This window comes from Salvelinus namaycush, chromosome 18, assembly GCF_016432855.1.
Source record: "Salvelinus namaycush isolate Seneca chromosome 18, SaNama_1.0, whole genome shotgun sequence".
NCBI classification, from domain to species: domain Eukaryota; kingdom Metazoa; phylum Chordata; class Actinopteri; order Salmoniformes; family Salmonidae; genus Salvelinus; species Salvelinus namaycush.
Window position 1 is genome coordinate 19102676 of NC_052324.1, and position 24461 is coordinate 19127136.

Consider the following 24461-nt stretch of genomic DNA (forward strand, 5'->3'; position numbering starts at 1 on the left):
CTGAGGAGAGAGAGAGGGAGAGAAAGGAAAGGGGAGGTAAGGAGGGCAGCAGAAAAATACTGTGTCTTAGAGCTGTGAGGCAGAAGTGATGGACTCAGCACTCAGAAAGTGACATTCTTCTCCTACCGGGCTACAGAAAGCACACTGACCTCTCACTGTCTCCTGCGTTCTCACTGCCTGTGAGGAATCTCCACATTACATCTAAAAACAAATGTGGATTTACTCTATTTAGTAATTTCAAGTGGATTTTTTCATATTTGCTCAATGCCTTCAGTACAAAGGACATCTTCCCGACAAGTGCAGCTCCTGGTTCTAGAATGAAGGTGTTTCAATAACAGGCTTCAAACCGCAGTCCACTTTTAAGTGAAAGGACGGATGCAGGTGACAAAAAACAAGTGATCGAGAGAGAGGACAGCCCCAAACAGCTTTCACACAGACCGGTGATGACTTTCTTCAAGGGGACACTTCAATCAGTGTTGCCAGGGATAACAAGCTAGAGTTGACAATTATCTGGTAAGGATTCAGTGGCCTTTGACTTTCACTGTGTCTTTCTCTGTATTGAATGTGTACATGCAGTAATCTAGCATGGCTTGCTCATACTTCTGTAAGTGTTGCGCCTAAGTAGAGCCTCAAGATGAACTTTTCACTGATTGAATTAGCTCACTTGTCTAACCTGTTGATTATCAGTTGATAATTTAGTAACTTTGTTTGAAATTGACCACTGAGCTGCACAGTGTCAGACAGGCTTTGGCCACTCTGTGTTGAGTTAGCCAGAGATTCCTGCTGACCAGTTTGAAGCTTAGCACCTGGGTGCTATCTATATGGAGCTACAAGGAGAGGTCTGTTGTCCAGGGTTAATTCCCCTGTCTGGATTAACGAAGCAGCTGGATCTGATATAGACTCAGAAGATAGGGGTCAACACAAAGCAGAGAGACTAAAGTCGTAGGCTTTCCAGGGCAAGGGCTTGTTAACTACTGATAAACACGCCGCTTATCATCACAGAGGATTCCAAAGGTGTACTCGAACAACAAAGATAGGCTGCTAGTGAATAGTGCCAATAGCAAGAGCCCGGGCTTTTTAATAGGAACATCTATTCATTCATGATTGTAAGCAGAGCCACAAAAAACTATGCCCTCATTTTGTGATATGGTTCACACCAGCAGAAGTTGTTTGTTTGAGATGTTTGATTATTCATAAAAATAAAATATTTCACTTCACAAAATTCCAAATTCCAACCCAATAATTTTGCACAGTTTAATTTTAGTCTAAATGAGTTTGCTGTCATTTGTACATTAATGGATATAGATAGATATATTTTATTAAAATTATCCATAGAGTACTGGGTACAGCCTTCCCCTGCGTCAGGATGTTCCCCCATGCTGAAGTGGACAGGGAAGAAGAGAGCTGTTCTGTTGAATCTCTGCTTTGTCTCTGCTGCCAGGGCTGTGCTTGGATAAGATGGCTTTGAGGGTGCATTTAGAAATGTTTTGAAACGGTTCCTGAAACCCCTGCCTGACACCATCAGAGGAAATGTGACAGCCAAAACAACAACACACAAGCCAGAAAGAGTCAAATAAAGCAACCCTACTAAATGTGGTAAATGATCATCAGAACTATTCTGTGCTGTGGAAAGCCATAACAATGGCGGCTTTCCATCAGCTTCAGACTCAACACAATCAGACCGAGCAGATAGTTTAGGCTGCGTCTGGGGCTAAGTTGAATTATGTCTACAGTGTTATGTTATGGGCTAACCAGCATTACATGCATGAGGGAATAATGTGGTCACCTTAGATAAAGTAATAACCCAGATTACCATGTGCAAAGTTAACTTGATTCTGATCCAAAACATATTGCATGTCATACAACCAGCACTGTTATGGCTCACTATAATTGTTCCTAATTTGAGCATGTTCGGGTGCCTCATTTTGCACAGTGCTCCAGTGCTGTAGTTTGGGAGGTGTTGAATTTATATGTTGTGACTAGTAATAAACTGTGAAGATTGAAGTGCACTTGTATTAGTGGGGGTAGTAGTTGAGATAACAGAGCTTCTGATGTTTGTATGACTTGCTGTGGTGTGGTAGGGCAGGAGGCAGAGCTGACGTATAGGTACAGCAGAGTTGGGGCAGAGAGGAGGGGTCTCTTTCTTTCTCCGCGAATACCAGTGTGTCTGTCTGTAGTGTCTGTGGCAGCTCACTCTAATGAGGTGGCTAAGAATGTGAGGAATGCCACGCTCACTCTGAAATGAGAGGGGCTGGGGAGAGGGACATCAGCTGGGCCCGCCGGTCCGCTTTGCTCACCTACTAATTACTATGTGCTGAGCATGAACAAAAACACTGGAGCATGCTGCTGCTCACAGCCACACTGAACCACACAAAGCACTACCTGTCACACTATTAGAAAAAGTCACTACCGACCTGTGAATTTGACAGACATGCTAACGAGCAAGACAGCCCTACTTAGGAACACTGTTTACCCCAAGGGCACTATCATCCATAAAGCTACTGTAGTTATTTGTCTACAGTATCACTGTCCTCTTCAACACCTATCCAGTGAGTGTTGACACAGAGATGTTCAGTGTCCTCTGAGGTGTCCTCTGAGGTGTCCTCTGTGGTGTCCTCTGTGGTGTCCTCTGTGCCCGACAGTATATGAAGCTACTCAACACCAGTAAATCATACACATTGCTAGTGGCCAAGCAGTCAATGGCTGCTCATTTAAACAGAAATGATGTCACAACAATAATAAGGCCAGTCAGTCTGCTGTCTGTGTATAGGAATGAAGGAGGAGAGAGCATGTTGCCTCAGGGGTTAATAACAGGGTGATTTTCTTGGGCAGATGGGAATCTCTCTGGTTCCTGGGAGCCTGAGTCTGGCATGTGGTGTTATCTGAATACACACACACAAGCTCAGACATTTTCCTCCAGCTTTGAGGTGGCTGGGAGACTCCTGGCTAACCGCATGGTATTATGGGGCTCCTCTGCAGTCATGAAGTGGCTGGCGCATAACTTCCCTCAAACAGACAGCTCATGTTTCAGAGAGGGAAGCCACAGCAGTATCACAGTAGTCCCAGGCCATTAACAGAGTGGAGACCGTGACTGTTTTATTAGACCCGATTGGTCATTATCAAGTGTTGTTGTCCTCTGTTTCCCCCTGAGGAATTCATTTTATTTTCTGTTTTACATCCCACAAAGTGCTCAGCAGATGTTCTTAATAAGGACTTATAGCCTGTGTTTAGATAATGTAGCTAAATCCAACCTTTACCATCTTCTCTTTGTCAATCAGCACTTGCTGTGATGATGTCATATGGCTTGATTAGTGATGAACTCCATGAAAGAGACCCACATACTGTATCGGAGGAGTGTTTCACAGTAAAACAAAACCTAACCATGGCTTCTTTTGAACTTTTACTGGTAGGAAAAAATAGACTCTTATATTCATGAGAACAACATATATCGTTGATGTCTGATGAAAACCTCCAAAACAAAAAATTCTATTAAGAACATACAATTATGAAACTTCAGAAGCTATTTTGAATAAATGTTCTTTGTCCTAGAGTCATGAAATGTTTAGAGTATATTGAGGAGAGTTACTGCTTTCAATAAATGTAACAAATGAAAAATTGCCAAATCGGACAGCGACGATATAGAGCTTGAAATGTGTTAGAACATGTACAGCTCAAACAGTTTTAAGTAAGTTAGTATATGTTTGTCTCTCCCACTCCATGTCTTTATCGCTTTCATACAGTATCTTCAACACTAATTTTCTTCATACCAGCCAGAGATCTCCACCCGTCTTGATCTTGGACAGTTGCTCTCCGTCTATTCAACCTAATGGGCTGGCCCCATGCCCAGAATAGCAAGGCAAAAACAAAAGTGTTCTCCTCTCTGATTCTGAAGGCTGTCTGGACATCTTGCACGTGATTCTCCTTTGGGTCAGACCTCAAGCAGTAACTACTGAGCAGGTAATGTAGTTACTCTAAACTAAATAGAGTCAACAGAATCAGGCCAGCAGCCATGCGCCTGCCCTGCACCAAGCCTCCCACTCTAGAGGTATGAGATCAGAAAGGCTTGTCCTGACTCTGGGGAGGTGTTGCACAGGGCTCCTCTGTAATCCAATCTGCAGCAGCTTTCAATTAAGGAACCCAAGGGGTGCAGGCCCTTGTTATCCTTACACTGCGGTCACATTCTCCTTTGCACTCAGTGGCATCCCCTCCGCTTCCAATAGCACCACAGTCCCTTCAACTGCTGACCGGCTATTTTTCTAATAAAAAGGCTCTTTGAAATCTGGAACAAACAGTCAAAGTGTCTCTTTTTCATGAACTCCTGTGAAAATCTAAGCGTTGCATCTTAAAAGTTAGTTCTTGTGAACTAATCACACTACTTAAATGCAACCTCTGTCCAGAGATAAACTGTATCAGGTAAGATTGTTATTAGACAACATTCCCTCTACACTGTTTAACAGAGCAATGTAATTGTCCAGAGAAGGTTTAGCTAAGAGTTCAACATTCTTTCCAGGTTAAGTTTAGATTGAAATTCCAATATTCTAAATACATATAGGAAATAATATACTGTATAGACAAGGATGTGTGCTTTATCTTGCGAATGAGCCGTATTACCTGTCTCTTGGTAAACGGTTCAGGCCTGATGCAATCTGATCAATATCTTAGAACAGGCGCAGGAATAGCATCAGCTGCTCTGTGTCAGACTTTCCATACGCAGTGTGAAGCCACTCCTCTTAACAGTGGCAGTCACCCAAGAGAGCCAGAGTCAGGACAGCTAGCTAAACACACTCACCTGACATCAAGTGAGATAATGGCGCCGGAGGGGATGGCTGCCGTTGTACGGGCTCCTAACCAACTGTGCTATTTTGTGTGTTTTTTCTGCATTGTTTGTAACTTATTTTGTACATAATGTTGCTGCTACTGTCTCTTATGACCGAAAAGAGCTTCTGGACATCAGAACAGCGATTACTCACCTCGAACTGGATGTAGATTATTTCTTAATCCAATCCAGTGCTTCTCCGAGACCAGTCCCAAATCCCTGTCATTCATGTGAAGAAAAGACGGAAATACAGGGGGCGGAGATCGGGTTGCCTTGTGAGAATTCGTTGGCGAGTGGGTAACCCGCCTCTACCATCCGTTCTATTGGCCAACGTGCAATCACGGGAAAATAAACTGGATGAAATCCGCTCGACACTATCCTACCAACGGGACATTTTGCATAGGCAACTTACACACAGCTCTGACACACACACACTTATCCCACGAGACATGCCACCAGGGGTCTTTTCATAATCCCCAAATTCAGAACAAATTCAAGAAAACGTACAGTATTATATAGAGCCCTGATTGCATGGAACTTCCTTCCATCTCATATTGCTCAAATAAACAGCAAACCTGGTTTCAAAAAACAGATAAAGCAACACCTCGCGACACAACGCCTCTCCCCTATTTGACCTAGATAGTTTGTGTGTATGCATTGATATGTAAGCTATGTGTGCCTTTTTTAAAAATGTATGTAGTTCTGTGCTGTTCTTGTCTAATAATGTCCTGTATTATGTTATTCTGTATTATGTTTCATGTTTTGTGTGGACCCCAGGAAGAGTAGCTGCTGCTTTTGCAAGAGCTAATGGGGATCCTAATAAATTACAACATTTTTAAAACTGTAATATCTTATGTTTCATCGAGTCGTGGCTGAACGACGACACGGATAATATTCAGTTGGCTGGGTTATCCGTGCATCGGCAGGACAGAACAGCTACGTCTGGAAGGACGAAGGGTGGGGGTGTGTATCTATTTGACAGTAACAGCTGGTGCGAGAGGTCTAATATTAGGAGGTCTCAAGGTATTGCTCGCCTGAGGTAGAGTACCTCATGATAAACTGTAGACCATAGTATCTACCAAGAGTGTTTTCATCTATATTATTCGTAGCCGTCTATTTACTACCACAAGCCGATGCTGGCACTAAGAACGCACTCAACGAGCTGTATGAGGCCATAAGAAAACATAAAAATGCTCATCCAGAAGCGGCGCTCCTAGTGGCCGGGGACATTAATGCAGGCAAACTTAAATCAGTTTTACCTCATTTCTACCAGCATGTCACATGTGCAACCAGAGAGAAAAAACTCTAGACCACCTTTACTCCACACACAGAGACACATACAAAACTCTCCCTCACCCTCCATTTGGCAAATCTGACCATAATTATATCCTCCCGATTCCTGCTTACAAGCAAAAACTAAAGCAGGAAGTACCACTGACTCGCTCAATACGGAAGTGGTCAGATGAAGCGAATGCTACGCTACAGGACTGTTTTGCTAGCACAGACCAGAATATGTTTCGGTATTCATCCGATGGCATTGAGGAGTATACCACCTCAGTCATCGGCTTCATCAAAAAGTGCATCGACGACGTCGTCCTTACAGTGACCGTGTGTACAGTACATATCCCAACAAGAAGTCAGGGATTACAGGCAACATCTGCATCGAGTTAAAGGCTAGAGCTGCCGCTTTCAAAAAGTGGGACACTAATCCGGATGATTATAAGAAATCCCGCTATGCCCTCAGACGTACCATCAAACAGGTAAATGGTCAATACAGGACTAAGATTGAATCCTACTACACCAGCTCTGATGCTCGTCGGATGTGGCAGGGTTTGCAAATTATAACCGACTACAAAGGGAAACCCAGCCATGAGCTGCCTAGTGATGCAAGCCTACCAGATAAGCTAAATGCCTTTTATGCTTGTTTCGAGGCAAGCAACACTGAAGCATGCATGAGAGCACCAGCTGTTCTGGACGATTGTGTGATCACCTCTCCGTAGTCGATGTGAGCAAGACCTTTAAACAGGTCAACATTCACAAGGCCACGAGCCAGAAGCTCAACACTAAGCTAAGGACCCTGGGACTAAACACCTCCCTCTGCAATTGGATCCTGGTCTTCCTGACTTCCAGCCCCAGGTGGTAAGGGTAGGCAACAACATCTGCCACACTGATTCTCAACATTGGGGGCCCCTCAGGGGTGCGTGCTTAGTCCCCTCCTGTACTCCCTGTTCACCCACAACTGAGTGGCCAAGCCCGACTTCAACACCATCACTAAGTTTGCTGACGACACAACAGTGGTAGGCCTGATCACCAACAACGATGAGACTGCCTATAGTGAGGAGGTCAGAGACCTGGCAGTGTGGTGCCAGGACAACAACCTCTCACTCAACATGAGCAAGAAAAAGGAGATGATCATGGACTACAGGAAACGAAGGGCCGAACATGCCCCATCGACGGGCTGTAGTGGAGCAGGTCGAGAGCTTCAAGTTCGTTGGTGTCCACATCACCAACAAACTATCATGGTCCAAACACAACAAGAGAGTCGTGAAGAGAGCACGACAACTCATTTTCCCCCTCAGGAGACTGAAAAGATTTGGCATGGGTCCCCAGATCCTCAAAAAGTTATACAGCTGCACCATCGAGAGCATCCTGACCATTTGCATCACCACCTGGTTTGGCAACTGCTCGGCATCCGACCGTAAGGCACTACAGAGGGTAGTGCGTACGGCCCTGTACATCACTGGGGCCAAGCTTCCTGCCATCCAGGACCTATATACTAGGCGTGTCAGAGGAAGGCCCAAAAAATTGTCAAAGACTCCAGTCACCCAAGTCATAGATTATTCTCTCTGCTACCGCACGGCAAGCGGTACCATAGCACTAAGTCTAGGTCCAAAAGGCTCCTTAACAGCTACCCCCAAGCCATAAGACTGATGAACAATGAATCAAATGGCCACCCGGACTATTTACATTGACTCCCACTGCTGCTACACGCTGTTTATTATCTATGCATAGTCACTTTACCCCTACCTACTAGGGATGGGCGATATGGCCAACATTTCATATCCCGATACGGCACATGTGGAAGATTGCAAAGCTTCGTCCAATTGACAAAAAATATTGCCGTAAAGAGTGTGATTTGCGACATAACAAAATAAATGATAGAGCATGATATGAAACGATAGACGTTTTTCTATCGTCATATCGCCCAGCCCTACTAACTACAGTTGAAGACGGAAGTTTACATACACCTTAGTCAAATACATTTAAACTCAGTTTTCACAATTACATTTAATCCTGGTAAAAATTCCCTGTCTTAGGTCAGTTAGGATCACCACTTTATTTTAAGAAGGTGAAATGTCAGAACAATAGTAGAGAGAATGATTGATATATATATTATTTCAGCTTTTATTTCTTTCATCACATTCCCAGTGGGTCAGAAGTTTACATACACACAATTAGTATTTGGTAGCTTTGCCTTTAAATTGTTTAACTTGGGTCAAACGTTTCGGGTAGCCTTCCACAAGCACAATAAGTTGGGTGAATTTTGGCCGATTCCTCCTGACAGAGCTGGTGTAAGTGAGTCAGGTTTGAAGGCCTCCTTGCTCGCACACGCTTTTTCAGTTCTGCCCACAAATTTTCTATAGGATTGAGGTCAGGACTTTGTGATGGCCACTCCAATACCTTGACTTTGTTGTCCTTAAGCCATTTTGCCACAACTTTGGAAGTATGGTTGGGGTCATTGTCCATTTGGAAGACCCATTTGCGACCAAGCTTCAACTTCCTGACTGATGTCTTGAGATGTTGCTTCAGTATATCCACATAATTCTTCTCCTCATGATGCCATCTATTTTGTGAAGTGCACCAGTCCCTCCTGCAGCAAAGCACCCCCTCAACATGATGCTGCCACTCCCGTGCTTCACGGTTGGGATGGTGTTCTTCGGCTTGCAAGCCTCCCACTTTTCCTCCAAACATAACGATGGTCATTATGGCCAAACAGTTCTATTTTTGTTTCATCAGACTAGAGGACATTTCTCCAAAAAGTACGATCTTTGTCCCCATGTGCAGTTGCAAACCGTAGTCTGGCTTGCTGAGCGACCTTTCAGGTTATGTTGATATAGGACTCATTTTAATGTGGATATAGATACTTTTGTACCTGTTTCATCCAGCATCTTCACAAGGTCCTTTGCTGTTGTTCTGGGATTTTTGCACCGGAGTACGTGTCACGCCCTGTCCTTAGTTATGATCCGCAGTCCAGAGCCTCCGGCGAGGATCCGCGGTCCGGATCTACAAAGGCGGAGGGATCAGTGTAAAGATTGGGGGCGGCGTCCAGAACCAGAGCCGCCACCGAGGGTAGATGCCCATCCGGACCCTCCCCCATAAGTTCAGATTTGCGGTCGAGAGTCCGCACCTTTGGGGGGGGGGGGGGGGGGGTACTTTCACGCCCTGACCTTAGTTATCTATGTTTTCTTTATTATTTAGGTTAGGTCAGGGTGTGACGAGGGTGGGTATGCTTGTTTTTCTATTGTCTAGTTTTTTTTGTATATCTAGGGGTTTTGGTATGTCTAGGTATATGTAGGTCTATGGTGGCCTGAATTGGTTCCCAATCAGAGGCAGCTGTTTATCGATGTCTCTGATTGGGGATCATATTTAGGTTGCCATTTTCCCTTTTGGTTTTGTAGGTTCTTGTCTATGTGTAGTTGCCTGTTCAGCACTCTTTGTATAGCTTCACGGTTCGTTTTGTTGTTTTGTTAGTTTTGTTCAGTGTTAATTCTTATAATAAAGAGAATGTACGCATACCACGCTGCGCCTTGGTCTCCTCCCTACGATGGCCGTGACAGTACGTTCATCTCTAGGAGATAGAACGCATCTTCTTCCTAAGCGGGATGACGGCTGCGTGGTCCCATGGTGTTTATACTTGCGTACTATTGTTTGTACAGATGAATGTGGTACCTTCAGGCGTTTGGAACCAGACTTGTCTACATTTTTTTTCTGAGGTTTTGGCTGTTTTCTTTTGATTTTCCCATGATGTCAAGCAAATTGACTAAAATTGACTGAAATGATGTCAATTAGCCTATCAGAAGCTTATACAGCCATGACATCATTTTCTGGAATTTTCCAAGCTGTTTAAAGGCACAGTCAACTTAGTGTATGTAAACTTCTGACCCACTGGAATTGTGATACAGTATAGGTGGTCCAGAGTTCTTTTCCCTGTGTTTGCACATTTAACATGTCAATAGGAATTAGGTAAAACTGATTGGACTGATCATGTCAACATCATGCTTTCAAAATGCTTAGCTATAATTTTGAAAAAAGGTCCACCAGCCTATTCTTTACTGCCGAAATGTAGCCCCGTCGATCCATCACGACTGGTCTGCCGATGTAACCGTCCGAGGTGGTTTCAAAAGGCTCTTCCGTTGCAACGTCACGAGATGCCCATCTGCTAGCCCCGGCCCACTAGCTGTCTGAATCGCCGTGTCTCCAGCTCGCCTAGCATAGCAGCGACTACGGAATTGGCTCCCTGAATCATCTAGTGCTACTCATTGGACCCTATGATCACTTGGCTACACATGCCTCTCCCTAATGTAAATGTGCCTTGTCTATTGCTGTTTTGGTTAGTGATGATTGTCTTTTTTCACTGTAGAGCCCCTAGCCCTGCCCAATATGCCTTAGAAAGCCCTTTTGTTCCACCCCCCACACATGTGGTGACCTTACCTGGCTTAACTGGTGCCTCTAGAGAAAAAACTCTATCATCGTCACTCAGTGGCTAGGTTTACCTCCACTGTACTCACATCCTACCATACCCTTGTCTGTACATTATGCCTTGAAACCATTCTTCGCCCAGAAATCTGCTCCTTTTACTCTCTGTTCCCGAACGCACTAGACGACCAGTTCTTATAGCCTTTAGCCGTACCCTTATCCTACTCCTCCTCTGTTCCTCTGGTGATGTAGAGGCTAACCCAGGCCCTGCAGCCCCCAGCACCACTTCCATTCCCCAGGCACTCTCATTTGTTGACTTCTGTAACCGTAAAAGCCTTGGTTTCATGCATGTTAACATTAGAAGAAGGAATTACAAGTGAAATGATCTGTCTGTAAACAATTGTTGGAAAAATTATTTGTGTCATGCACAAAGTAGATGTCCTAACCGACTTGCCAAAACTATAGTTTGTTAACAAGAAATTTGTGGAGTGGTTGAAAAACTAGTTTTAATGACTCCAACCTAAGTGTATGTAAATGTCCGACTTAAACTGTACATGTACAAATTACCTCAACTAACCTGTACCCCCTCACATTGACTCGGTACCGGTACCCCCTGTATATAGCCTCGGTATTGTTATTTTATTATGCTACTTTTGAATTTTTTAAACTTGAGTTTATTTAGTAAATATTTTCTTAACTCTAATTCTTGAACTGCATTATTGGTTAAGGGCTTGTAAGTAAGCATTTCATGGTAAGGTCTACACCTGCTGTATTCGGCGCATGTGACAAATATTTTTTATTTATTTGATTAAAACAGACTTAGCAACTAGAGAGATCAGTACTTTACTAGCTAAAACTAGCTAGTACTTTACTAGCTAAAATAAAGAACATAGCAGGGGTCGAAAGGGTTAGACTAATAACACTCCAACAGCTTCCATTTAACACATATGATTCTCACCCACTGAATTACAGTTCACAACTCCAAGCTACTGTATAGCAGATTACTGGTGACTAAATCCGTTCAATTCACACTGAGCAAAAGTCACATTTTATGGTGTCTGGCTGTGTTTTTCATACTCAAACATACATTTTAAGATTCTGCTTTTCCTTTTGTAACACAGTTACCAGTAGTGTAAAGTACTTAAGTAAGAATACTTTAAAGTACTACTTTGGGGTATCTGTACTTTATTATTTATATTTTTGACAACTTTTACTTTTACTTCACTACATTCCTAAAGAAAATTATGTACTTTTTACTCCATTAATTTCCCCTGAAATCCAAAAGTACTCGTTACATTTTGAATGCTTAGCAGGACAGAAAATGGTCCAATTCGCACACTTATCAAGAGAACATCCCTGATCATCCCTACTGCTTCTGATCTGGTGGACTCACTAAACACAAATACTTTGTTTGTAAATTATGTCCGAGTGTTGGAGTGTGACCCTGGCTATCCGTAAATTCAAAATATTAAATAATAATTGTGCTGTCTGGTTTACTTAATATAAGGAATTTTAAATAATTCATACTTTTACTTTTGATACTTAAGTATATTTTAGTAACTACATTTACTTTTATACTTACAGTAAGTATATTTAAAATCAAATACTTTTAGACTTTTACTCAAGTAGTATTTTACTGGGTGACTTTCACTTTTACTTGAGTCATTTTCTATTAAGGTATCTTTACTTTTACTCAAGTATGAGAATTGAGTACTTTATATATACCTTATATAATACAAAGTCACAGCATCCTTAACGGGAAAGGCCTCCTTTTATGGTGGCCTATATTTCTTTAGCCCTAACAACCCCCAGTCTGCCATGGATTCTGGGCTGGGATCTGGAATGAATAGGGGGTCCCAGGACAGAGCATGTCTGCTCCCTGAGCTGTGTTTCTGCCTGGCCCTCTCGTGCAATGGAGACTAGGAAGAAGCCATCCTAAGGGACAGGCTGCCTCTGGTACCAATCAGTGGTGCTGTGAAGCCTCCCATTGATGTCCTGTCCATGTAAGAGTAGACTCCAGCCCTATGGGTCTCCAAAAGGGGCCTTGGTGGACTGAACAGGCAGGCCAGGAAAAAGGTTTCATCATACCCAATCTAAGACAGCCAGAGCCAGCCATGCTCTCACAAACAGCCTAAACCATCAGCCTGGTGCCTTTAGATAGAGATATTATGGCACACCAGCTTGACCCCTTGATGAAATCTAACCTGGCTCGCAGTTGAGATTTCCACTGTTTGATAATAGTGGGAGGTTTAGTGAAACCCACTCAATGATATCACAAGCATAGAATAGGTGATGCCAGATCTTGTTGGAATCAGCATGTCGTTTCTCTCAGCCTGTTCAGACAAGACCCATGGAAAACACCATTACCAGGGTGACAATACCTGACCAAACAAAACCCTTTCACTGGAGACACGCTAAACCCAAGAGGTGAATATGAGAATTAGTTGAAATAATACAAAGGAAACCGTTTAGGCTTTATAACACATTTATTTATAACACAATTAGAGATCATTTGAACAAGATAGCTGACCTGGTTGGTGTGTCACAGTATTTGTGTAATAATTCAGTATTTTATACCACAGCAATGACCTCCCTGTCTCTCATATCCCTCTGCCTCCTAAGCCTAAGGTGTGTGTGAGTGAGAGCCCTTCCCAGACTGATGGAGCTCCCTGCAGTGGTGCTGCTGTTCCTGGTGTATGGTCTGGTGTCTGGAGCCCAGCAGCCCCAGGGCCAGGGGAACCGCCAGGAGAGCAACCCCCAGGCCAGGAGCCAGGGCAGAGCCCCGTCCCAGGAGTTTGAGAGCAGTGAGGATGGCCTGGAGAGAGAGTTCCTGTATTCTGGGCGGAGGAGCAGACGGGCCCTCGCCGACTCCCAGCAACCTGACAGGTGTTCATACACCTTTATCGTTCCCCAGCAGAAGGTGACAGGGGCCATCTGTGTGAACCGCAAGGAGCCGGACACAGTGCTGGAGAACCGCGTCAACAAGCAGGAGCTGGAGCTGCTGAACGGGGAGCTGCAGAAGCAGAAGAGGCAGATCGAGACGCTGCAGCAGCTAGTGGAGGTGGACGGAGGCATCGTCAATGAGGTCAAGCTGCTGAGGAAGGAGAGCAGGAACATGAACTCCAGGGTGACCCAGCTCTACATGCAGCTGCTACACGAGATCATCAGGAAGAGGGACAACGCCCTGGAGCTGTCCCAGATGGAGAACCGCATCCTCAACCAGACCTCGGAGATGCAGCAGCTCACTAACCGCTACAAGGACCTGGAGCACAAGTACCAGCACCTGGCCTCTCTGGCCAATAACCAGTCGGTCCTCATCGCCCTGCTGGAGGAGCAGTGCCAGGGTCGGCCGGTCAGCCCCCCTCGCCCAGTCCCTGTACCCCAGCCCAGGCCTCAACCCCCACCCCCACCCGCACCATCACCACCCATCAACAAGCCCTACCAACCTCCCACCGACCCACGCCTCACCAACCAGATAACCAACGAGATTCAGAGTGACCAGAAGTCTGTGCTGCCTGTCCTTCCTACCATGCCCAGTGGCACAGGCAGCCCTTCTACCACCAACAAACCCTCTGGTGAGTCGCTCTGTTTCATTGAGCAGCCTGCATGCTTATAGTCACCTATTGAAATGAATATTCCTTGATACAGATCTGGTCTGAAGTTACATTTACAGTGAGCTCGGGCGCAGCGCTTTACCATTCAGTCACTTGAATTGTAAATAAGAATATAATATATTTCTAAACACTTCTACATTCATCTGGATGCTACTATGATTATGGATAATCCTGAATGAATCATGAATAATGATGAGTGAGACGCACAAATATTGATATTTGTTCGTCTGTAACTTTCTCACTCATCATTATTCACGATTCATTCGGATTATCCGTAATCATAGTAGCATCCAGATGAATGTATAAGTGTTTAGAAATATATTATATTCTTATCTACAATAAAAGTGACTCCAAAATGGCAATACATTATTTACCATTCATTTCTATTGGGCACAAAATTATCTGAAACACAACCAAAACTAACAGCAAAGGCATCCAACACATTTGGAGAGTCACAAGCTTGATGTAGTCATTGCGTGCTAGGAAAACGGGACCAAATACTTAACTTTTTACTACTTAATACACATATAAGTGAATTACTTTTGGAGCTCACTGTATATGAGGAATCAAGCGGAAAAAGAGAAGTTGGCATGTTCTATGAACCCTCACCAGACTAATGTCAGACAGTCTGAAACAGAGGGTTGTGTGTGAGACTAGTTTGGTCTTTCTAAATCATTAATCACCAGACAACAGCAGCTATCTATTCTTTATCCATTCTTCTCACTATTGTTTATGGGAATAATACGTCTCAAACATTCCCTGAGAAAAGGCCTCTAGGGGAGAACAGAGCTGATGTTGTTTAAAAGCCATTGCGACGCATATCATCTAATGGGCTTGATACTGATGACAATCCACAAAGCATCTTAAAACACATATTTTGTATGCTCATGGATGGTTGGACTGGAGCCCTCTGGTATTGAGGCCACTGAAAGTGGAGCTGTCTGAAACCATCCTCATTGATTTAGTACATTTAGAAGCTTAAGTTACTGGATGATTACTTGGCAACTTAGTGAACTGTGTAGTTGACTGAATACAACAGAGATGTGGATGAGACTGACTGTCACGCTCGTTAACTGTCTGTGTGGCGAGTTAACTATGGTCTTAAGCTGATAATAGAAGTACAATAATCAGAGTGGTCTTCTAACAAAGCATGTCTAATAACTACAGTATATCATGTTCTTGTGATTTCTCCTCAAGTCTCATCCCTTTCACAAACCTTGCTGTATTTATTATCCTGCTCGTATTTAACTGTTAACAGTGAGGTGTTAGTTCGTATGCCTGTGCCAGTGACTATTGCTGTTGGATGGGAGGGCTGAGCCACAGACAGACATGTGTCTCAGCAGAAACAGACACCAGATGAGGGGAAGTCTAGAGACAGGCTCTGTGTGGTCTCAACTCACCATGGGCTACAAGCCCACTGCCGAGGGGGCAAAGCCAGCTTACACTGCATTTCATGGTCAATCTAACCCTGACCATGGTAAGAATAGTGTTTCAGTTATGAGGGGAAACCCCACCACAAGCTAGCAGCAGGAATTGGCCAGAGGATGTATGGGACTCTAGGGAGAGCTCTCAATCATCTCAAAGTGATTTGATTAGTATTTTCTTGTTAACAGATACTTCCACTAGATACCATGTCATTTGAATGTAGTAGGTCACATTGGCTTACGCTATACAATATTTGACCATGGTAAGCTCTTTCCCTCGACACTGTGTCACAGTGTGCTTTCCTGACTGATGTGTAGACACTGTGCTCTGTACTCTGCTAAATAGTTCACAAAATAGCTACCCGGACAATCTGCCTTGACCCTTTTTGCACTAACTATTTTTGACTCTATGCTCACACACTGGACTATACACAGACTCACAAATACTTACACTGACACTTCAACACATACTCACTCACTCACTCACTCACTCACTCACTCACTCACTCACTCACTCACTCACTCACTCACTCACTCACTCACTCACTCACTCACTCACTCACTCACTCACTCACTCACTCACTCACTCACTCACTCACTCACATAACACGTACACACAGGCACACATTTGGCCCACACACATACTTCTACACTTCCACACTCATCCCATACGCTGCTGCTACCTCTTTATTATCTATCCTGTTGCCTAGTCACTTTACCCCTGCCTAAATGTACATTATGTACATACACTACATAAGTATGTGGACACCTGCTCGTCGAACATCGCATTCCAGAATCATGGGCATTAATATGGAATTGGTCCCCTCTTTGCTGCTATAACGGCCTCCACTCTTCTGGGTAGGCTTTCCACTAGATGTTGGAACATTGCTGCAGGGACTTGCTTCCATTCAGCCACGAGCATTAGTGAGGTCGGACACTGATGTTGGGCATTTAGGCCTGGCTCGAGGTCGGCATTCCAATTCATCACAAAGGTGTACGATGGGGTTAAGGTCAGGGCTCTGTGCAGGCCAGTCAAGTTCTTCCACACCGATCTCAACCAACATTTCTGTATGGACATTGCTTTGTGTATGGGGCATTGACATGCTGAAACAGGAAAGGGCCTTCCCCAAACTGTTGCCACAAAGTTGAAAGCACAGAATCATCTAGAATGTCATTGTATGCTGTAGTGTTAAGATTTCACTTTACTGGAACTAAGATGCCTAGCCAGAACCATGAAAAACAGCATTTCCACTGCTCCAGAGTCCAAAAGTGGCAAGATTTACACCACTCCAGTCAACGCTTGGCATTGCACATGGTGATCTTAGACTTGTATGCGGCTGCTTGGCCATGGAAACCCATTTCATGAAGCTCCCGACAAAAAGTTTTGTGCTGACGTGGCTTCCAGAGGCAGTTTGGAACTCGGTAATGAGTGTTGCAACCGAGGACAAACTATTTTTACGCTCTAATAGCTTCAACACTCTGCAGTTCCGTTCTGTGAGCTTGCTTGTGTGGCCTACCACTTCGCGGCTGAGCCATTGTTGCTCCTAGACGTTTCCACTTCACAATAACAGCACTTACAGTTGACCGGGGCAGCTCTAGCAGGGCAGAAATTTGACGAACTGACTTGTTGGAAAGGTGGCATCCAATAACGGTGTCACGTTGAAAGTCACCGAGCACTTCAGTAAAGCCATTCTACTGCCTATGTTAATCTATGGAGATTGCATGGCTGTGTGCTCAATTTCTACACCTGTCAGCAATGGGTGTGGCTGAAATCTTATTTTATTTTTATTCTGCATTGTTGGGAAGGCCCTGTAAGTAAGCATTTCACTGTTAATCTATACCTGCTGTTTAGGAAGCATGTGACAATTAAACTCTTATTTTATTTGAAGGGAGGCAAGCAATTTCCTGTCAGGGCCAACTGCAACTCACACCCCAAAGTTTATACAAACTCACCACACAAAAAGAGAGTTCTGTACAATGCAGAAAGGGAGGGAGAGAGAGAGGTGTGGTGGAGGGAGAGAGAGAGAGAGAGAGAGAGTGGTGGAGGGAGAGAGAGAGAGTGGTGGTGGAGGGAGAGAGAGAGGGAGAGAGAGAGGTGTGGTGGAGGGAGAGAGAGAGAGAGGTGTTGTAGAGGGAGAGAGAGAAAGGTGTGGTGGAGGGATAGAGGGAGAGAGAGACAGAGAGAGGGTTGTAGTGGAGGGAAGAGAGAGAGAGAAAGAGAGAGAGAGAGAGAGGTATGGTGGAGGGAGAGAGAGAGAGATGTGGTAGAGGGAGAGAGAGAAAGATGTGGTGGAGGGATAGAGGGAGAGAGAGAGAGAGAGAGAGTAAGGAAGGGGGAGGTTGAAAAGACAGAGGAAATGTGTGTTGTAATTTATTCCAGCCCCCCAGGCTTGTATCAATCAAATGTTCTGCCACAGTGGCAGGGTTTATCAGTAGTGCAGTGCTCTGGCTTATGTCTGAACAACATACATCTTTCTGGAGAGGAGGTGGCTGGCTAATGGATTACTTCTCACATGCCATTTAGCAAAACCTATTTTATAGAAGTGACTATAGCCGTTTAGCCTATCAGTTTACAATGTGAACCTTTGTTCATATGTCTCTGTGTGACACTGTGCGACACTGTGCGAAACCTTGTGGTTGACAGTCCTGCTTGGAATTAGCTCCATGTTTTCCTCCTTTATATTCTGATACAGCCAGGCTGTCACTGTGGTCACTTTATGAAAGCCTGACATCTCCCTGTCTGGTCTTCCTCTCTCTCCATCACCCCTCTCTCACATACTGCCTTTTCCTCATATTGCTCTCTCCCTACCCTGGCTGGATGCAGACCAGCCACTTCTGCCTCTGTGTGGATACCTCTCTTCCTCCTGTTTCTGTACAAATGTCCATCGTGTTCTAAACAGGGTCATTTGGCGAATCACATCAGTGTAAACTCTTGAATAGGTTAATACTTTCACATCCAATTAAAAAAGTGGAGTCAGAAGCCCTATAGAAGACTGTTTCCATGTCTGCGGACTAAAGATCTTTTGAGGGGGAGAGTAATGGCTAACAGGCAATACGCCAATTCCTGTTTTTACAGATATGAACCAGAACACCAAGACAAAGGAATAAACCAAACACAAGCAGAATTTAACATAAACTTCATTCCTCGTTAAATCATATACTGCAGAGCAATATAAAACACATCCTGCTCAGTCTTTGTTTTCTGTCAGGGCATCCATCTTCGCATTTGGGTCTGTTATACACTGAGTATACAAAACATTAAGAACACCTGCTTTTTCCATGACAGACTGACCAGGTGAATCCAGGTGAAAGCTATGATCCCTTATTGATGTCACTTGTTAAATCCACTTCAATCAGTGTAGATGAAGGGGAGGAAGAAGGGTAAAGAAGGATTCCCCCCTACTTACACTCAACATCCTTTACCCAAACACCTTTATTTAATCACTCCCCCCCTCACCCTCCAACCCCTACCAGAAGATATGTGTACTTCTCTGAGTGAGAAATGGCGCTTGCATTTAGACAGCTGTATGTCACATTGTGTGGTTGTGAGTGGCATGTAGTGCCATGCTGTGTCCTGGTGAGAGGCTTCATTTCAAGGCCACACCACCCATGTAAACGCACAAGCATTTTGATGAAGGAGACCACTGTCTCAGCAGAGTTTCCATGGCTGATATCTGAGATTAGATTAAAACCCTATAGTTTTCATATATAACCTGATGGAATGTCTCCGATCTGCATAATAGCGCAACAGCTCTCTGGGTCAGTATAGTACAGGATATGGTTTTACCTCCACCGGGGTAGGTCAAAAACACCCACTGACAATAACAACATGGGAAACATGCATACTAATGGATGAAATCAAGGAGAGGCACCTACAGCGAGTACTGTCTATAGTTTGTTCCATTTTGCTCAGAGGTTTACTATGATTGTTGCTGCATCCTAAATGGGTTTAGGAAGACATCAAATATTCGATTTTTTAACTCTATTTCAATGAAAGAGAATTTTCTTAAAGCCCAATGCCCTTGATGTCATTCATCACCAAGGGATCTTTAGAGTCCCTGCTGATCCATCTGCTACTGTTGCATCATTCAGCAATCAGGTCTCCCTTTAGCCATATGCCAATGTTGCTCTTGGCTGCACTGCCTGCAGCCATTTCGCTTGTGAGAGCAGCAGCCAAAGTCAACGCTGGCCTTAAGCTGAGAGCTTTTCCTACTGAAAGATGGTAGTAGCAGCATTACAGATGTAGGATATTAATTTGAGCCACTTTGCTAGAGCAGGAAAATAATCCTTCAACAAATGGAAATGTTAATTATTATGTGGATTATAATTAATGGACATTTTTGTAGATATTGATACATTTTTCGTGGAAATCAACTCTGACATTTCAAAGTGGAAATTACAAACTTTAGAAGCCCTTTTAAAGCTCAAATACACTTAACGTTTTTCCATTCCTGCAACAGGCTGATCAAATGAAGATCCTGCATCTGTAACAGTAGATCATGCTGTGGTCAATTAGGCTACATAGCCTCTGTCTCTAATACTGTGATAGTCACACAATAATACAGTTGTATTCGTTATGAATATATGAAGACTAAAGAAGCGAGTGACTCATATTATAGAAAAATATATCATTTGGCAACCTCCATTGACTCCACCATGGTTTCTGTCTCCTGTCCTGTCCCATACAGGGCCATGGAAGGACTGCCTGCAGGCCCTGGAGGATGGCCACACGGCTAGTGGCATGTACCTAGTGAAGCCAGAGAACGCCAACAGACTGATGCAGGTGTGGTGTGACCAGAGACATGACCCTGGTGGCTGGACTGTCATCCAGAGGAGGCTGGATGGATCAGTCAACTTCTTCAGGAACTGGGAGACTTACAAGGTAGGTAAACAACTCCACACTACGGCAAACTCATTTAGTAAAGAGGGAGGCAGGTTCTATGTCGACTTGTGTCTCTGTATGTCGTGGCTGAGTGAAACAGGTGACATGTCTGGTGTGTCTGACGTTATACAGAGCTGTACTAATAATGAAATGTAATTATTGAGGTTTGAGGAGAATGGTCCCCTGCACTGCCTGCTCTGCTACCTACAGGGTTCTGCACCTGTCAGTCACACCACTGGCCTATGACTCCAACATGAGTTGGGTCTTTGTGAAATTAGTCCACAAAGGACGCATACAGACTTAATGAGAAACGTGTAGACGAGAGGCTGCCATACTGGAAATAAATGCCACAATAAAAAAACAGCCCACTGTAAAATAATTCATGGTCCATAAAAATTATTTATATTTACGTCATGGCAATGGTTTATGATGAGGAAAAATACATTGATGAATTCAGGCATTTACACAACTTTACACAAGCATTTATGAGGACAGCATGAAATACTAAGGGATGACTATTGCCAGTGTTTTTCCTGAGCCAGTAAAAGGATCTAAAGCACTAGAAAAGGGTGAAGCAATTGAAGGGTGAACATCAGAGGGCAGACAATTTGCAAGGGTCTTGTTTAAATCTTTGCCAGAGAACTATCCAAGACCTTACAATACACCTTAAAACACATGGGAATTAAATGTGTACAATAGCCAGATCATCCCATGAAACAAAGCATCTACAATGTAATGTAAGCCATATTACATCCTATGACTTAGGCTGGCACAGAGCTGAGGCAGAACAGTTCAGACCAGCACACATCTTATAACAAGCTCACAGATCTCCCACTCTTCTACACAGGCCATCAATACGTTTTTGATAAATGAAAGATAGTGAAGAACTAACCACTTAATACCGGGCTGGCTATGGTGTAGTTGGTTCATGGCCATTTGCTGTTACTTTTTCTGACAATAAACAACACTCTAAGACAGATTCATATGGAACTTAATTGTCAGGGCGTTCTAGAGGGACTGTTCCTCTCAGTACTTCCAGGGCATTGAGTAGAGTAGAGCCTCTGTAGTTAAATACAAATAAAACCTATTTAAAAAAAGAGTAGAGCCTCTGAGTTATCCCCCAGACCTCCAGATCAACTGCTTACAGCTGACGGGACTTGTGTAAAGCCCATGATGTTGACTGTGTTGTATGTATATTTTCCCCTCATAGCAAGGCTTTGGAAACATAGATGGAGAGTATTGGCTGGGCCTGGAGAACATCTACTGGCTGACCAACCAGGGGAACTACAAGCTGCTGGTGACTCTGGAGGACTGGTCTGGTAGGAAGGTGTTTGCAGAGTACGCCAGCTTCAGGCTGGAACCTGAGGCAGACTTCTACAAACTCAGGGTGGGCCGCTACCATGGCAACGCCGGAGACTCCCTCACCTGGCACAACGGCAAACAGTTCACTACGTTGGACAGAGACCATGATGTGTATACAGGTAATGTCAAGATCATACAGTTGCATGCACTATCACTATAACAACAGAAATGTGAGATAAAAGCTTCAGTGTTCTGACAATTTGCCAAATTAACTGACATTTAACCTAGTGCATAGGCCGACAATAGATTTTGATTGAGATTCAACAATGATGTCTAACTAATATTTGCTTCAACCCAGGTAACTGTGCCCACTACCAGAAGGGAGGCTGGTGGTACAATGCATGTGCCCATTCTAACCTCAATGGAGTATGGTACAGAGGTGGACACTACCGCAGTCGCTACCAAGATGGAGTCTACTGGGCTGAATTCAGAGGAGGGGCCTACTCCCTGAAGAAAGTATCTATGATGATAAGACCGAACCCAAACACCTTTCATTAAGTATCCATGGCAAAACTATTTCCTTTCCACGAACTTAAATTCAAACAGCTCTTGAACTCTGATACAATGGAACCTCACACAACCAGATCAAGAGGACGATGACATAGAAAGTGCAATATCTAAGCCTTGGAAAAGCAATAAAGGAGAAGCATCATGCTGCTTCAAAGTCCCTTAGTAAACAAACAAAAAAAGTGTTTGACCAGATACAATGCATTTTCACAGTAAACAAATTAACAACAGCTTTTCAGCACGCTTATAGGGAAAAGCATTCAAAATGTATGGCACTTACACAAATGATTGATGATTGGCTGAGAGAAATTGATAATAAAAAGATTGTGGGAACTGTTTTGTTAGACTTCAGTGCAGCTTTTGACATTATCGATCATAATCTGCTGCTGGAAAAACGTACACTACCGTTCAAAAGTTTGGGGTCACTTAGAAATGTCCTTGTTTTCCATGAAAACATACATGAAATGAGTTGCAAAATGAATAGGAAATATAGTCAAGACGTTGACAAGGTTATTAATAATGATTTTTAATTTAAATAATAATTGTGTCAAAGAATCCTCAATTTGCAGCAGTTACAGCCTTACAGACGTTTGGCATTCTAGTTGTCAATTTGTTGAGGTAATCTGAAGAGATTTCACCCAATGCTTCCTGAAGCACCTCTCACAAGTTGGATTGGCTTGATGGGCACTTTTTACATACCATATGGTCAAGCTGCTCCCACAACAGCGCAATAGGGTTGAGATCTGTTGACAGTGCTGACCACTCCATTATAGACAGAATACCAGCTGACCTCTTCTTCCCTAAATAGTTCTTGCATAGTTTGGAGCTGTGCTTTGGGTCATTGTCCTGTTGTAGGAGGAAATTGGCTCCAATTAAGCGCCGTCCACAGGGTATGGCGTTGCAAAATGGAGTGATAGCCTTCCCTCTTCAAGGTCCCTTTTACTCTGTACAAATCTCCCAATTTACCACCAAAGCACCCCCAGACCATCACATTGCCTCCACCATGCTTGACAGATGGCATCAAGCACTCCTCCAGCATCTATTCATTTTTTCTGCATCTCACGAATGTTCTTCCTTGTGATCCGAACACTTAGATTTGTCTGTCCATAACACTTTTTTCCAATCTTCCTCTGTCCAGTGTCTGTGTTCTTTTGCCCATCTAATTATTTTATTTTTATTGGCCAGTCTGCGATATGGCTTTTTCTTTGCAACTCTGCCTAGAAGGCCAGCATCCCGGAGTCGCCTCTTCACTGTTGACGTTGAGACTGGTGTTTTGAGGGTACTATTTAATGAAGCTGCCAGTTGAGGACTTGTCTGTTTCTCAAACTAGACCCTCTAATGTACTTGTCTTCTTGCTCAGTTGTGCACCGGGGCCTCCCACTCCTCTTTCTATTCTGGTTAGGGCCAGTTTGCACTGTTCTGTGAAGGGAAAAGTACACAGCGGTGTACGAGATCTTCAGTTTCTTGGAAATGTCTTGCATGAAATAGCCTTAATTTCTCAGAACAACAATAGACTGATGTCTTTCAGAAGAAAGTTCTTTGTTTCTGGCCATTTTGAGCCTGTACTCAAACCCACAAATGCTGATGCTCCAGATACTCAACTAGTCTAAAGAAGGCCATTTTTATTGCTTTAATCATCACAACAGTTTTCAGCTGTGCTAACATAATTGCAAAAGGGTTTTCTAATGATCCATTAGACTTTTAAAATGATAAACTTGGATTAGCTAACACAACGTGTCATTGGAACACAGGAGTGATGGTTGCTGATAATGGGCCTCTGTATGCCGATGTAGATATTCCATAAAAAAATCAGCCGTTTCCAGCTACAATAGTAATTTACAACATTAACAATGTCTACACTGTATTTCTGATCAATAATTTGATGTTATTTTAATGGACCAAAAATGTGCTTTTCTTTCAAAAACAAGGACATTTCTAAGTGACCCCAAGCTTTTGAACGGTAGTGTATGTGTTATGGCTTTACATCCCCTGGTATATTGTGGATCAAGAGTTACCTGTCTAACAGAACACAGAGGGTGTTCTTTAATGGAAACTTCTCCAACATAATCCAGGTATAGTCAGGCATTCCCCAGGGCAGCTATCTAGGCCCCTTACTTTTTTCAATCTTTACTAATGACCTGCCACTGGCTCTGAGTAAA

General features: G+C 43.7%; 1 protein-coding gene across 1 annotated transcript; it reads left to right on the forward strand.

Annotated features, from left to right (window-relative positions):
• The first annotated feature begins 225 nt into the window (after nucleotides 1-225).
• LOC120062728 (angiopoietin-related protein 2-like) lies at nucleotides 226-22526 on the forward strand. The gene is made up of 5 exons (XM_039012788.1): nucleotides 226-513; nucleotides 13136-14088; nucleotides 20240-20433; nucleotides 21644-21914; nucleotides 22094-22526. Exons 2-5 carry the CDS (start codon nucleotides 13173-13175, stop codon nucleotides 22291-22293), a joined length of 1581 nt encoding a protein of 526 aa, XP_038868716.1. The 5' UTR covers nucleotides 226-513; nucleotides 13136-13172; the 3' UTR covers nucleotides 22294-22526.
• The last annotated feature ends 1935 nt before the right edge of the window (nucleotides 22527-24461 follow it).

Excerpts from the sequence above, each read along its gene's own strand:
- LOC120062728 (XM_039012788.1), top strand. The coding sequence starts at position 13,173 with ATGGAGCTCCCTGCAGTGGTGCTGCTGTTCCTGGTGTATGGTCTGGTG. Across the intron at positions 20,434-21,643 it reads GGAACTGGGAGACTTACAAG|CAAGGCTTTGGAAACATAGA; the intron begins GTAGGTAAACAA and ends TTCCCCTCATAG. Across the intron at positions 21,915-22,093 it reads AGACCATGATGTGTATACAG|GTAACTGTGCCCACTACCAG; the intron begins GTAATGTCAAGA and ends GCTTCAACCCAG.